This window comes from Polypterus senegalus, chromosome 1 (assembly GCF_016835505.1).
Source record: "Polypterus senegalus isolate Bchr_013 chromosome 1, ASM1683550v1, whole genome shotgun sequence".
Taxonomy (NCBI): Eukaryota; Metazoa; Chordata; class Cladistia; order Polypteriformes; family Polypteridae; genus Polypterus; species Polypterus senegalus.
In genome coordinates this window covers 69,692,898-69,709,782 of record NC_053154.1, presented here as the reverse complement: position 1 = coordinate 69,709,782, position 16,885 = coordinate 69,692,898, and the positions used below count along the sequence as shown (strand labels likewise).

Here is a 16,885-nt window from a genome sequence, read left to right as displayed (position 1 = left end):
GAGGGTCCTGTTCCAATTTTTGTTTTGCCCATTCTGCAAATTCAGTGTGCCAATCTGGGTCATCCTCGTTGAGATGCTGCAGTAGCTGGAGTTTGTAAGGGTGCCATTTTTGAGTAGCTAATATCCGCCGAAGGGATGTTCGACTAATGCCACTCTCCAGTGACATGCGGCGAGAGCTACGCTGTGGGCTCTTGCTGAATGAAGCTAGGACAGCCACTGATGTTTCTTCATTAGTGACAGTTTTCATGCGTCCACATTTTGGCAAATCCAACACTGAACCAGTTTCATGAAACTTAGCAAGTAGTTTGCTAACTGTAGCATGGGAGATGGGTGGTCTCGTAGGGTGTCTTGCATTGAAATCTGCTGCAATGACCTGGTTACTGCGTTCACCAGACATCAACACAATTTCTATCCACTCCTCACGTGTTAAAGTCTGCGACATGTCAATGGCTGTAAACAAAGAGAAACTTGTAAATAACTCATGAAAGAATAAAGTTACGTTAAAACCAAGCACACCATTGTTTTTCTTGTGAAATTCCCAATAAGTTTGATGTGTCACATGACCCTCTTCCTATTGTAAAAACAAAAGTTGGATCCAAAATGGCCAACTTCAAAATGGCCACCATGGTCACCACCCATCTTGAAAAGTTTTCCCCCTCACATATACTAATGTGCCACAAACAGAAAGTTATTATTAAAGTTAAGACGGAAGTAAAAAACTTCCTGTTGACTGTAATCTGAATTTTAAATCGCATATTCATCAGACCACTAGGACAGCATTTTTTCACTTAAGAAACATAGCAAAAGTTAGCCCTCTTATATCATTGAAAGTTCCTGAGAAGTTAATTCACGCTTTTGTTTTCAGTAGACTAGATTACTGTAACGCACTCCTCTCAGGACTACCCAAAAAAGACATAAATCACTTGCAATGAGTGCAGAATGCAGCTGCTAGAATCCTAACTAGGAAAAGAAAATCCGAACACATTTCTCCAGTTTTGATGTCACTACACTGGTTGCCTGTGTCATTCAGGATTGACTTTAAAATACTGCTTATGGTTTATAAAGCCTTAAATAATCTCGCTCCATCTTATATATCGGAAGGCCTGACATGTTATACAGTAATCCCTTGCTATATCGCGCTTTGACTTTCGCGGTTTCACTCTATCGCAGATTTTAAATGTAAGCATATCTAAATATATATCATGGATTTTTCGCTGGTTCGCCGCTTTCTGCGGACAATGGGTCTTTCAATTTATGGTACATGCTTCCTCAGTTTGATTGCCCAGTTGATTTCATACAAGGGATGCTATTGGCGGTTGGCTTAAAAGCTACCCAATCAGAGCATGTATTACATATTAACTAAAACTCCTCAATGCTATAAGATATGCTTCCCGCGTGGCGCTTGTTTGCTTCTCTCTATCTTTCTCACTCTCTCTGCCTGACGGAGGGGGTATGAGCAGAGGGGCTGTTTGCACAGAGGACACGGACGCTCTTCTACAAAATGCCGCTTTATCGCGGTGCTTCTGTATACTTAAAAGCATGTATTGATTTTTTGATTTTTTGCTTTTCTTTGCGAGCTCTCTCTCTCTGACATTTTCTGCTCTGACGGCTCCTTTAAAGATAAGATATGTTTGCTTTCTTTTAATTGTGAGAAAGAACTGTCATCTCTGTCTTGAAATGGAGCACAGTTTAAACGTTTGACTAAAGGGTGTTATTTCATGTCTAGAGGGCTCTAATAATGTTAACAGTGTGGGAGAGTTTATAAGGGCTTAAAATATATAAAAATAACCATACAAACATATGGTTTCTACTTCGCGGATTTTCACCTATCGCGGTGGGGTCTGGAACGCAACCCCCACGATCGAGGAGGGATTACTGTATTCCAAATTGTAACCTTAGATCTTCAAATGAGTGTCTCCTTATAATTCCAAAAGCTAAACTTAAAAGAAGTGGTGAGGCGGCCTTCTGCTGTTATGCACCTAAAATCTGGAACAGCCTGCCAATAGGAATTCGCCAGGCAAATACAGTAGAGCACTTTAAAACACTGCTGAAAACACATTACTTTAACATGGCCTTTTTATAACTTCACTTTAACTTAATACTGATACTCTGTATGTTCAATTTATTATAATAGCTATTCATAGTGGCTCCAAAATCCGTACTGACCCCTACTCTCTCTTCTGTTTCTTTTGCCTGCGCCACCACCACCTACTCAGAGCATCATGATGCACCAACATTGATGGACTGAAAGCCAGAAGTCTACGTGACCATCATCATCAAGTCCTTCCATGAAAACCCTAAATACAAAGAGGACTGTTTGATTTATGTTAGGTAGATTGCCCAGAGGGGACTGGGCGTTTTTTTTGGTCTGGAATCCCTACAGATTTTATTTTTTTTCTCTCCAGCTTTTGGAGTTTTTTTTTTTTTTGTTTTTTCTGTCCACCCTGGCCATCGGACCTTACTTATTCTAAGTTAATTAATGTTGACTTATGTTTATTTTTTATTGTGTCTTCTATTTTTCTATTCTTCATTTTGTAAAGCACTTTGAGCTAAATTTTTTTGTATGAAAATGTGCTATATAAATAAATGTTGATTGATTGATTGATTGATTGACCAACCATTCCCATTTTATTAAGGTGTATCCATATAAATGGCCCACCCTGTATATGGAATACCATTAGTCTAGACACCCAAATATACTATTCATTAAATCATTATTTTATACTTTAGGGGATTAGTCTAAAAAATTGCCACAATTTCTGACCCAAAATATAAGTATTATGCATGATTAGAATTAGTCGACATAAAATGGCATTTTCTGCTTTTATCTGGCCTTGACTGTTATAGAACCAGTGGATCAGAAATGTTTAAAAAGAAAAATGTTAAATGTAACATATAAATACAACAAGATCACTACTATTATTCCAAAGTTGTCTTGATTACAACAAATATTTACCAAATATTAAAAAATAAAATTCAAAAATGAAAAAAAAAAAATGAAATTCAAATTTCAAAATGAACAGAGATTACCTGATGTCTCATATCCAGGGTTAGGACCAAAGTAAGCACTCTTCCTCCGATCCTGTCTTGTGGGTCCTGCATGAAAAGCGACAGTGTCAAATTATCATGTGGTATAAAAAGAGTCTTCAGTGTGCAAATAATCCAAAAGAATTCCTTTCTGACACTCTAAAACAGGGCACTCAGTTTTATCGAGGGCCAAAAGTAACATGCATGTGCACCGGATACCCAATGTGGGACGGAATCGGCGGTAGATTCAGAGGCCCTTTATTAGGGCCCGATTATTTTACCAGTAGGAATTGCTTTTAATTCAATAAAAAATATTTATAAACCATTTATAAAAATATTTTTAATTAATGGATCCATTTATTAAAATATTGCAAAGTGTTTAGTTTTGGATTTTTTTTTTTTAACTTTTGTAAAATGGTAAAGGAGGTTAATCAGAATTTTATGATAAAACACAAAATGTCTGTAAAATAAGATATACAGTACACAAAAAAATAGTCCAAGTTTTAAGTCAGCTTCATTTTGAGCCTATGGAAATACAACAAATATTAATAAAATATTCATGAACATTGATTATTAAATTGCTGTTGGCAGCTGAAACACTAAAATATATAGGATTTTAAAGAATTTTAACCATTGACTGTACTGCAGTATTTACTGTTTAGATATACCTTTAATGTATTTTGCGTTTTTTTTTTTTTTTAACATTGTACTAGTCAGACATTCCCAGTTCTTGAGGTGTAATTACAAATATGAATTTTACTTATGTAGCACTTGTTCCTTATCAATCTTATCCTGTATGATACACACGGAACAAACCATTTTTATTTCTTTTGAATAAAACAGTCAACTGCTTTACCAAAGCATATACTTGCAGAGCACAGCACTCAGTTGCCAGAATTGCAAAACTCTGTGGACGCTGGTGAGTTACAGTGATAGGCAAGTAGTTTTGGGCTCTTTTAATCTAAGTGTGTTGCACAACCGTTTGCAAGATGCATTCGAGAACAGTTACAGGCTGTCTCAAAAGGGGAGAAGAGGAACATGATTTGGTAATCCTGGATAGAAATTAGTGTACACTTTTGTTTCTGTGTTTTTAATTTCACTGGTGAAATTTGCGTATAATTTTAGAGCCATTATAACATTCCTAAACTTGGCAAAAAACATATGTTCATAATTGCCGATTGTCAGATTATCTGAAAAGACAAGATGAAAGAGCAAATAAAAGAATTCCATTCTAATTACATGGATCTTAACAGCAAAAGTTCACATCTTAGCAGCCCAAAGTCAAAGATTTCTCGCCCTCCACCCCCCAATCAAGTGGATATTGTGGACCAGGCATTCAGGAAGCCAACAGAACAGCTCACTGGGCCATCTGAAGTACAATGCAAAATTATTTTATATGCAGTATGTTGTATGTATTAAGATCTTTTCAGAAAAAAAACAAAAACAAAGGAAAAACAGTAACAACTTTTTGCTTTTTAGGTGTTGTCAGCTTTTGGGGTTTACAGTTATTTTAGTGCAGACTCCTGCCTATTTCTACTGGAAGAAATAAGTGAATATAAAGAAAATAGAACCCAATATAAAAACATGTTCAATCCTTAAAATACAAGCATACAAAACCAGCCAGAAATGCATCCCTCAAAAATCAGTCACCCCATTTTGTCATGCAAGCATGCTGATACAATCTTGTACAGTATACATATCTGGAGGTCAATGTCACTAGACAGTCTTTTGAACATGGACACAATATTTGTTCATGATCTATTAAATGGTTTGTTGCCTCATGCTGCTATTAAATTTACTGCTAATTCAATAAGACTGTTACACTGATGCCACTACTTCTCATGATGGGGACCTTTCTTAAAATTATTACGCAAAATCAGCCTATCTAGCATTATAATCTGTTTCTTTACTAGAGTCTATGCCAACAACAACAACAACTGCAAGGCTGAGTCCCATTTTATACTGAATGCATCCATGCAAGTCCACTATTATTCTCTCTCACACACACACACTTCTAGGGTAACCTGAAAGAAACAGTGTGTCTGCTTTTCAACTGTGGGAACAAACTGGACCCAAAATCAATGCACTCTCATTACTTATTTCAAGACATGATGTTTAATTGTACAGCACAGCTTGCATTTGAATGTTAGCTCTTTCTTAAACACAGTTTTCTATTTAAGAGCACTCAGGTGAGTGTTTGAGTAACATTGCTGTTCGATGTTAAAAGCCCTTATTGTCATGCAGATTATTTGCGTTTACTACGAAGGCTTCACTTCAGTTACCTGGTAAGGAGGGCACAGCAATCATCACTATCAGCAGTCGCATCAGGTTAGTGTGCATGTGATAGTTAAGCAACAGTCCAGTCAAGAAATTACCTCATTGGTGCCGTGATTTGGATTCAACAGATCATAGCTGACTTGTCACCACAGTGCACAATGTGTAAGATGGCACTGGCTCAAATACATAAAATGTGTTATAAAATATACAAGTCCCAGCATAAACTGGCAGTCTGTGATGCTATAATGAGGACATTATGGATAAGTTCAATTGGCTGTCATGACTTGTTTTTTGCCTATCCATTCAGAACACAGGAACTTTTTGGACCCTTTTTCGTGTCCTGGTGAATGTGCGTACTTGCTGTTACGATGATAATATAGTGAAGATTAAAAAAAAAAAAAAGATTTTCAGTCATAATGAACAATCTATCATTTAACTGATGTTATACTTTATTTAAAATGGAACACACACCATTTTTCCTAGTGTTTTTGGCACACCTTTTTTTACCCTTGACTGTCCAGCTCTTACTTTTTCCAACAGTTTGATCCCTGGTGCACGACCAAAAAAAAAAAAAAACCTTTGCTGTTTTTGCAGATGATTCAAAGTTAGTATGAGGTATTGATTTGTGCAGCATCCACTTTAAACAGTGCTAACACTGAGAGCACTTTTTACAATTAAGGCATTGTTCAACAAAAACAAAAAAAACTGTTACAAATATATATATATATATATATATATATATATAAAAAAGTCATTTTGTTCTGAATTTGTCATGTGGCAAGTGGAAGCGTTACCACCTCTTGTACACGATCCTGTGCTTGCTGAGATAGGGTAGACCGTGGACACCACAACTTTCCATGTGTCAATGTGAAAGTGGTGTTAAGCTGTTGGTGGAGTCATGCCGACCTGAGAATCTGAGAATAGCACCTCTGATAATCTCAAAAGAACTTTAGTGCATGCATTTTAAACGGGACTTTAGATAACTATGATTCTTTGGGGCATTTTTTAAATGCATAAAAATTATACTTTCCACCTTGATGATTTGTAAGTTTCCCCAACTTTAAGATATTACTTTCACCTTCACCTGCGGGCACCCCATTTAAACCCATACTTGTGAAAAAACACTATTGTAAACTGCAGTACCGCGAATGGGCAAAAAGTGCTATGCACTGTTGAAAAAACTGAAATGTGAACTCACTACCAAATAAGATCGACGAACTGGCTGTGCTGGTGAAAAATGTCAGAACCTACAGAGAATGCAGCTGTGTTTTAGTGAAACGTGGCTAACAACTACCATCCCAGATGCTAACGTGGATCTACCCGGGTTTAGCACAGTTAGAGCGGACAGAGACGCAAGTACCTGTGGAAAGAAGAAAGGAGGAGGACTCGCTCTCTATGTCAATACAAAGTGGTGCAACTCAGGACATGTAAACGTTAAAATCTCCACTTGCTGCAGGGACATCGAACTGTTGGCCGTAAGTCTGCGCCCCTATTACTTGCCCAGAGAGTTTGGACACATGATTGTTGTTATTGTTTACATCCCCCCTCAAGCGAACGCAGAGATAGCGAGGGACATCATCCATTCCGCAGTTGCTAAGTTACAAACGCAGCACCCTGAGGCACTTGTGCTAATCGATGGAGACTTTAACCATGTAATGCTGGACAAAACATTACCTGCCTTCTCCCAGTATGTGGATTGTAACACCCGGGAAACAGGACTATCGACCTACTGTATGCAAACGTTAAAGGCGCATACAGCGCCACCCGCTGCCTGCGCTTGGGAAAGCAGATCATAACCTGGTTCTGCTTCAGCCTCAATACAAACCAAGAGTGAGGGAACTACCTACAACCACACGCTCATTCAGGAAGTGGTCCCCTGAGGCAGAGCAGGCTCTGAGTGACTGCTTTGGAACTACAGACTGGGATATATTGCTGGGTGAAAATAGTGAGAAAATTGAAGAGGCTGTTGAATGCACAACTGATTACATCAACTTCTGTATGGACATTGTAGTTCCAGTAAGAACAGTATGCTGCTATGCTAACAACAAGCCATGGATTACAAGTGACATCAAGGGCCTTTTGAACCAGAAGAAAAGGGCTTTTAAAGGTGGTGATCAGCATGAGCTCAAGCGCGTGCAGAAGGAACTCGAGTCCAGCTCAGGGGCGAAAGAGCAGTACAGGAGAAAGCTGGAGCAGAAGTTGCAGAACAACAGCATGAAGGAAGTGTGGGATGGGATGAAGATTATCACTGGCTGCAGCTCAAGCGGGTGCCGCCATCGAGAGACGTGGAGAGAGCAAACCAAATGAACAACTTCTTTAATAGGTTTGATCACTAACCCACTCTCACCTCGAGTACTGCATCCTCCAACCATCCTTCTGCTGATACCAGCATAGGTGAGACATCCCCACCCACAATTACAGCAGCCCAGGTGAGCAGAGAGCTGAAAGACTTTGTGCCAGCAAAGCAGCGGGTCCAGATGGTGTATCACCACGACTGCTGAAGGCCTGTGTTGGAACTGGGGAGTCCTCTACAGCGCATCTTCAACCTGAGCCTGGAACAGGGGAGAGTCCCAAGGCTTTGGAAAACATCTTGTATCACCCTGTCCCAAAGGTATCACGTCCTAGTGAGCTGAATGACTTCCGGCCTGTTGCTCTGACGTCACATCTGATGAAGACCATGGAGCGGCTGCTGCTTCACCACCTGAGGCCACAGGTCCGCACGCCCTCGACCCTCTGCAGTTCGCATACCAGGAGAAGGTGGGAGCGGAGGATGCCATCATCTATATGCTACACGATCCCTCTCCCACCTGGACAGAGGCAGTGGTGCTGTAAGAATTATGTTTTGGACTTCTCTAGCGCCTTCAACACCATCCAACCTCTGCTCCTTAGAGACAAGCTGACTGAGATGGGAGTAGACTCACACCTGGTGGCATGGATTGTGGACTATCTTACAGACAGACCTCAATATGTGCGTCTTGGGAACTGCAGGTCTGACATTGTGTTCAGCAATACAGGGGCGCGCAGGGGACTGTACTTTCTCCGGTCCTGTTCAATCTATATACATCAGACTTCCAATATGACTGAGTCCTGCCACGTGCAAAAGTTCGCTGATGACACTGCTATTGTGGGCTGCATCAGGAGTGGGCAGGAGGAGGAGTACAGAAAGCTAATCAAAGACTTTGTTAAATGGTGCGACTCAAACCACTTACACCTTAACACCAGCAAGACCAAGGAGCTGGTGGTGGATTTTAGGAGGCCCAGGCCCCTCATGGACCCTGTGATCATCAGAGGTGACTGTGTGCAGAGGGTGCAGACCTATAAATATCTGGGAGTGCAGCTGGATGACAAATTGGACTGGACTGCCAATACTGATGCTCTATGTAAGAAAGGTCAGAGCAGACTATACTTTCTGAGAAGGTTGGCATCCTTCAACATCTGCAGTAAGATGCTGCAGATGTTCTACCAGACGGTTGTGGCAGTGCCCTCTTCTACGGTGGCGTGCTGGGAGGCAGCATAAAGATGAAAGACGCCTCACGCCTGGACAAACTTGTTAAGAAGGCAGGCTCTATTGTAGGAGTAAAGTTGGACAGTTTAACATCTGTGGCAGAGCGACGGGCACTAAGCAAACTCCTGTCAATCATGAAGAATCCACTGAACAGTGTCATCTCCAGGCAGAGGAGTAGCTTCAGTGACAGACTTTTGTCACTGTCCTGCTCCACTGACAGACTGAAGAGATCGTTCCTCCCTCACACTATGCGACTCTTCAATTCCACCCGGGGGAGTAAATGCTAACATTACTCAAATTAATTTTTCTGCTTTTTTATTTTTTTCATTTTTCATTTTATTACTATTTAATTTAATATTGTTTCTTTGTATCAGTATACTGCTGCTGGATTATGTGAATTTCCCCTTGGGATTAATAAAGTATCTATCTATCTAAAAGGTAATTTGAGAAATGTCTAGTGGGTAGTAGCCAATAACTATAACAAGCTAAAAAAGCCAGCGTATATAAACATTGTGAACACGTGTAGCATGCACAAAGAGCACTACCATCCAACCAGCATACAAGTATTATTATTATTTTTTTTTAATATAGGTTTGGGGGTGGTGATCAATACCAATAGCAATTATCATAATCCATAATTTATTTCCATATTGGATAGTAAAAAGAGCCTATCAAGCTTTAACAAAGTTGCTCTCCACTGCTTTTTCATCAGTTCTTAAATGAGGGAAGCCTTTATGGTTATGTTCTAACAGGAGAAAAAGGAAATAGTGCCAATAAGTGGAAAGTAGCTGGGTTTTGACTCACTGTACATTCCTGCAGCGTTTGTGTATGTGCTTTTGACACACTGCTCACCAGATCCTCAAAGTTGAAAAATGGTACCAAAAACACCGGTTTTATCTAGCACTATTTATTGTCTTTCTCTCTTATTTCATTTTTCATATTCTGCTGCATATTGATGTTTCGTGTTCCATTTTCTATGAAATTAAATGAGTTAAAAACTTTTATGAAAGAGGTACATCACAGCAAACTGTCAAGTCCACTGGCAGAACAATAACTTTCTATTCCTCACTTGCCAGCAGCAGACCAAGACCTTCACAGTCAGAAATAACTTTAGCGTCATGGACATGTCTGACATCAAGAAAACAAGGACGTGCATTGCTGTAATCCAGAAATCTGCTTTTAAAAATCAGAAAGTACAAGAGTAACAAATGCCTGTATATGTAGCTTTAAAAAGAGAGCAGAGTGGCAGTTTGCGCGATGAGAAATACATAATGATTATTATGGCAGTGTAGCATGTCAACTTAGTTTCACATTTGTTCTTTTGGTTCATTTCAAGCACTTTCTGTTTTAACTACAGTTTAGTAACTGTGATGCACTATGCTGTGCAAATAAAAGCAATCAGATACTGAACAACGCAGGTATAAATACAATCCTGGTAAATTATAGAAATGATAAATATATGAAACAAACTTCAAAAGGGTCTTTTGTGAAAAACAGCCTGTCATCATGGGCCAATTGTATTTTGAATACTGATGACACAGGCCACAATATAAAGGGCACATGGGCTAAAGTGTGACACCCTGGCTTTAAAGTAAAGTTAAAAATGGATCTACTAAAAGCTAAAAACTGATTAATTACTTGTGCTCTTGGAAATGTTGTTTTGTGTATACAGTATTAGATTTTGTGTCCATTTAAATGCTTTCACTACAAAGTTCACTGGACAATTTTTTGCTCAATAAATTTTAAGTAGCTCATAACACTCGGAACAAGAAGCGAGAAACTTGTTTGTATGTGGACTCTCCTCTGTTTATAATTACAAATAACACACATGCATCATAGACTATAGCAAGTTACTAAAATTAATTACTGTATCATTTGTTTAACTATCGCTGCTCTATTAATGCAAGTCTAGGATCACCACAGCTATTCAAATTCCTGATATATTTCATTATTATTTATATTTATCTAAAGGTGAACACATCATGGCATTACATGTTCTGTATGTTAAAAAAAAAAGAAAAAAAAAAAAAAGATGATCTCCAGTTGTCTTCTTTCTCCTGTACAATATCCATCCATCCATTTTCCAACCCGCTGAATCCAAACACAGGGTCACGGGGGTCTGCTGGAGCCAATCCCAGCCAACACAGGGCACAAGGCAGGAACCAATCCTGGGCAGGGTGCCAACCCACCGCAGGACACACACAAACACACCAAGTACACACTAGGGCCAATTTAGAATCGCCAATCCACCTAACCTGCATGTCTTACAATATGTGAAGTAGAAATGGAATTATCCATAAATGCATGAAGTGATGTGAAAGGAGTACAGTCATTGCTATAGCATAGCTTTCATGGGGTTTTCATTTCATTTCAGAAATGTTATGTTCAGAAATATGGTAAGCCTGATACTATACTGATATAATTTCTGGGATATTTAATGTTCATAATGCTATTTAGATTAGTTTATTGTTGTAAAGGACTCTTCATTAAGTGCAGGCTCAGAACACTAACAAGTTTACAGGTAAAAAACAATTACAGTCTGAATTACATAATGCATACACATAAATATGCAGACTAGTCTAAACACTGAGTGAAACAAAGCAGTTCCACACTGATTGACATTATAGGAACCTACCAATACCAATTCATTTAAATTATTGTTAAACTATTAATATGCAGTTGGGGTTTGGGTGTCATTGAAAGTTAGCAAAGTTTAAATGGTACTGCTACCAAGTTATGTCCATAAGCAACAAAACTACAAACAATGACATAGTATCTATGAGATAAACAGGTGCAATTGGCCTCTCTGGCTACAAGTATACGTAGGTTTTGGAGATCATTTTTAAACCATTAAAAATAAATAACAGCTATTCGTTTCAGTCCTGAAGTCATTAAATACAGTTCAAATTTATAAAAGGGAATTAATGCTAGTTGTGGATCTGTTCTGACTTAATGATATCAATGGCTGACTAGCCAGCAAAATGTTCTATGACTGATGCTTGTTATGTGGCCATGAGCAATGTGTAAGGTTCTATATAATTAGCATATTTCTTTTTGATCCTTCTGTTTTTCCTTCTCCTCTACTTTTTGATTCTCTCTTTTGGACTGGGGAAAAGGAAAAAGTCTTGCACCATTCATAATTCTACCTATATAAACAACCAAAACAATGTTCCTGTACATGACAGAGTAATCTTATCATTGAATGTGAGGTAAAGACATAGAAACAAGCAGCGAATTTACATTTGTCCTAATCTCATTTGTTGGTAGTGGTTGAGACACATTCATCAGATGTGCTGTGATCTTTTAGGTGAACTACTAAACATGTAGGGCGGCATGGTGGTGCAGAAGTAAGTTCTGCTGCCTCCCCGACTTAGCATCCCAAGTTCAAAATGTCATGTCTGGTCTTTGTGAAGTCTACACAAACTTTGACTTAACTCGCATCTTCATAAAGATGTGTGCTGGGTTAATGGGAATTCAAAATTGGCCCTATGTGAGTGAGTGCAAGTTGTTGTTGAAGTTGTTGTTGAAGCCATCCACTGACTGTGCCTGAAGTAGGTGCAGTAGAAGTCAATAATCGGTTTATTTTTTTACCTCACAGCAGTTAGACATGTACTTCTGAATGCCAGTTTTCAATAAAGATGGCCTACTTGAAAGTGCATGTTCAAAACAGAAGTGGTAACAGATATGTAGAGGTGTGTTTTTTGTTCCTGTTGCCGCTTTGCACTTACCTGTCTCATTTAGCATATTATGCTTTGCTGTTGATGAAATGTTGATGTTCAATTCCTTACATTACATATAAAATGACCATTGTAATGTTTAGTTGCCATTTATTTTCATCTTATTAGATTAAAGTAATGCTGATCATTGTAACAAAGAATTATATATATCAGCGACGAATTCCACTAAAATTCTACTTTTAAAGATTTTAAAGCAATAAAAAAAAAAAAAAATGTAACCACATTGTTTTTATGGCTTAATGTAGGCCAAATATAAAAAATATAAAATACATTATTGAATCTATAGTACCTGACAAATGTTTTAGAACACCCCTATCTTTCAATTTTATTGTTAAAATTTAAGCAGTTCTTGTCCACTGAATAACCTGAAATGTTAGAAAGATAAATGATAATCTGCCCAAAGTAAAAAGTAAAGTTTAGATTACCCAAACTGAAAAATAATGTAATTTTTAGAGTTATACAAAGGGCTTTTACAGGGATGAAGTTATGGGTTAACATCTTGCAGCAATGGAAGTTAATTAAGACTTGGAAATTGATGCAACGTATATTCAGGTTGTCAAAATAATAAGATACAGCTAAATCTTAATTATACAATATTTCTTCAATTCTGAAACAATTTAAATATCCTCTAGCTGCAAGTAAATATATAATAATACTACAAATCCTGTAATTTAAATTAGCAAGATAAGGCTATCATGTCACAGAAATTGATTCAACTTGCCTGTTCATCTCTGAAAGAACATTAATGTATAATAAATAAAAACAGGAACTATTTATAATATTAACAGCTTATTGTTAAGCTGTTCATGTTCATATACCATTTATAGTTTGAAATATCCTTTCCTTCAATATGTATTTTGCAATTCCATTGTATATCCAGAGGTGTTGGTGTATAAAAAGGATTTACTGATGAATTCAACCTAAACACCAACTGTATCTTCAACATAAACAAGTATGTCACAATTAACGTATCAGGTCAAACAGCATGATGTGTGTATATGAGGTCAGGAAAGCTGATAATCCCTAGTTCAGCTACAAATTCATCAGCTTGAAAGCCTTTGGCTGATAGTTCGTGAATCTGTTTTCCCATGTTCTGTATGATGAAATGTTATTTTTTCACTACACTAAATTAGTAATACTATTCAGTAATGTTTTCAGAAATCCCACCCCTCTATCACCACAATCTGTCAAAAACTCTTACGTAACATAATACAGTAATCCCTCGCTATATCATGCTTCAACTTTTGCAGCTTCACTCTATTGCGGATTTTATATGTAAGCATATCTAAATATATAACACAGATTTTTCGCTGCTTCTGCGGACAATGGGTCTTTTTACTTATGGTACATGCTTCCTCAGTTGGTTTAACCAGTTGATTTTATAAAAGAGACGCTATTGGCGGATGGCTGAGAAGATACCCAATAAGAGCACGCAGTTAATTTTGCTGATTGGCTCAGTGACGGAGCGCCAAATTCGATTCCACTGCGTTAGCCAGGAAGTCTTGTCTCGATCATTCAGCATCAACATGTTTTGCTGTGTAAAGAGTTAACTTTTGTGCCTATTTGTGTTTATCTGTATGCATAGTCAAGCCATTCGTTATGGCTCCAAAACGATCTGCTCCTGCTACTGCTTCAGGGGCCGTGCCCATGCACCAATGGAAGATGCTAACAATTGCCGAAAAGGTAAAAGTTTTGGATATGTTGAAGGAAGGGAACAGCTACACCGCTGTAGGACGCCATTATGGCATCAATGAGTCCACAACTCTTTTTATTTAAAAAGGAGGAAAAAAATACAAGATCTACAGCTGCAGTGTCCTTTAACCAGGGCGCAAAACGAGTTGTAAGTAGACGTAATAAGGTGGTAGTCCAGATGGAATCTGCTTTAGGGATTTGGATTGAAGACTGCCGGAAGAAGAACAACGGCGGTGCTACACAATCACCTGAAGAGATTCCTTTAGAAGAGCTGTAACGCTCTCCTTTGTTTTGCAGTAAAACTAAACTAATCGTTATCGAACAAGTCATCATGTCATTGTTGGCGAGTAACCATAATTAATTTTCTATATACAGTACTTAGTACATGTACGTACGTTTACTGTCACTGTACACACATTTTATTGTATACAATTTTTCTTGTATTGTACGTATTTATTGCTGGTGGCCTGTCTATCGTAAGGGCTGTAACATATGTGATATCGGAGACGCTCGATATCTTTAAAATAATATTTAGGTTTTACTGTGTATAAACAGTGTGTTTACATACATAATTTCAACAAATCTTACCTAATATCGAAGAGAATACAAAGGGTTTATTCTGTATAACTGTGCGGGAAATGTTTCTAAGAGTGTAGGAGAGTTTATAATGGCTTATCTATACTAATAAAAGGCAAAGCCCTCACTCACTCACTACTAATTCTCCAACTTCCCGTGTAGGTAGAAGGCTGAAATTTGGCAGGCTCATTCCTTACAGCTTACTTACAAAAGTTGGGCAGGTTTCATTTCGAAATTCTACGCCTAATGGTCATAACTGGAAGGTATTTTTCTCCATTAACTGTAATGGAGTTGAGCTGGAATGACGTGGGGGGGGGGGCGGAGTTTCGTGTGACATCATCACGCCTCTCACGTAATCACGTGAACTGACTGTCAATGCAGTGCGTAGAAAACTAGGAAGACCTCCAAAAGCGCTTAAGAAAACATGCATTATATAATTGAGAAGGCAGCGAAAAACAATAAGAAGCGAGCGAGTGACATATACTACCATATTCATGAGTGTTGCTGCCTCGGAAAGAAAGCAAGGTGTAAACCTAAACTTTAAATTAAGTTCATAGACAGGCTACCGCTGGCGTTTCACATGCCCACAGGTAATGCGGGATACAAGTTTAATGAGAGGGCGAGGATATAAGCGAGAGTTTTGATCACTTTGTAACTAAGTTAAAATTGTAGGTGAAGGGGTGTGCTTATGCAAATTCCGAGACTGTGTTTGTGGGGATTGACAGTTAAGGCGGGTGGGGAGTCACGTCATCATCTCCCTCCCATTCATCTAATTTCGGTCTGAGCTGAGCTCCGCGGCTAATGCCGTCTTTCGAAGCAACTTCGTCAAACTGCCACCAAATACTCACAGAAAAATCCACAAGTTAATACACACGCTGTCTCTAGAGTTTCTCCACACTGAATCCTCCAGGCACTACTTACAAAAGGTCACATTGACAATCGTGTTACGTTATTTTTAAAATCTTTCCTTTTCTTAGCACAAGCACAGCTGAGAAGCTTGATGCATGTGCTCCATAACGCGTTAAAAAATAATGCATTTAATCACACTTTACATTACAAGCAAAGGGGAGCTTTTGTCAATGCATGATTTCCTGGTACTGTACACGATTACATTGATCAGCGCATCCCGATTCATTTTACCCTCGCACCACCTTAGTTTGAGAAGAAGTCTGAAAAATATGAGGTTAACACAGAAAAACATCACCAATTCAAGCTTTATGAATAATCGATTAAGCCATCAATAATTGTTTTGGTAAAGCCATCCTCCTTCCATTTTATAATTTTTCCGCCAATAGCCATGATTAAATGAGCGGTAAATAAAGTAAGAGCAAAGCGAGGGTGACTTATTTAGGCAGGCATATATATGACAGCAACACTCATGACAATGTCAATCATGTTACGTTATTATTAAAATGTTTCCTTTTCTTTTCATTACTTCTTTAACACACTACTTCTCCGCTGAGGCGCGGGATTTTGCTATATATATAATATATGAATGACCTCCAAAGAGCGCTGAGACTTTTGATATCATGAGCGTGTCTGCAAAACTGTGGTCTCCTGCCCAGCAAAAGTCGAGCAGCCAGCGCGCGCATAGCTGTGCCGGCCTTTGAGACGCTGACTGCGCTTCTGCCTTAAGTCAAAGAGAGCACTTTTAATTTTTTTCATCCTCCCCCTGCGCTATAGCCCAGACAAGTGCAAACACGGGACCCCTTTTCTACACCACGGAAAAATAATATTAAGGCGATTCACACTTTCTTTTGCACGATACGATTATGAGGTCCTCACCTCGGATTATGAAAACGCACACGAGTGGAGGACTGACAGTGCCATCACAGCTGATTAATGGCAGGGACGCCTCACCAGTCTACACAAGACCCACGCGACTGTCCCAAAAGGCGATCATAACGTCAGCGAACACATCTCTCTATACTATATAAAAGAAAAAGGCAACTTTCCTTTCTTTACACCTTTTTCCTTTTATCCCAAACCAAAGCCTTTCTCTCTTAACACTGCAGAGGACACAAAACTAATTTTATTTAAATGCCGGTAAGGCACATTACCAGAGGCACAA

General features: G+C 38.6%; 1 protein-coding gene across 1 annotated transcript in view; it reads right to left on the bottom strand.

Annotated features, from left to right (window-relative positions):
- myo1eb (myosin IEb) overlaps positions 1 to 16,885 on the bottom strand; it is a 115,332-nt gene that overhangs the window by 6,318 nt on the left and 92,129 nt on the right. Inside the window, exon 24 of the mRNA XM_039750383.1 lies at positions 3,031 to 3,096. Within this exon, the coding sequence (XP_039606317.1) occupies positions 3,031 to 3,096 (66 nt within the window). The remainder of the gene's footprint in view (positions 1 to 3,030; positions 3,097 to 16,885) is intronic.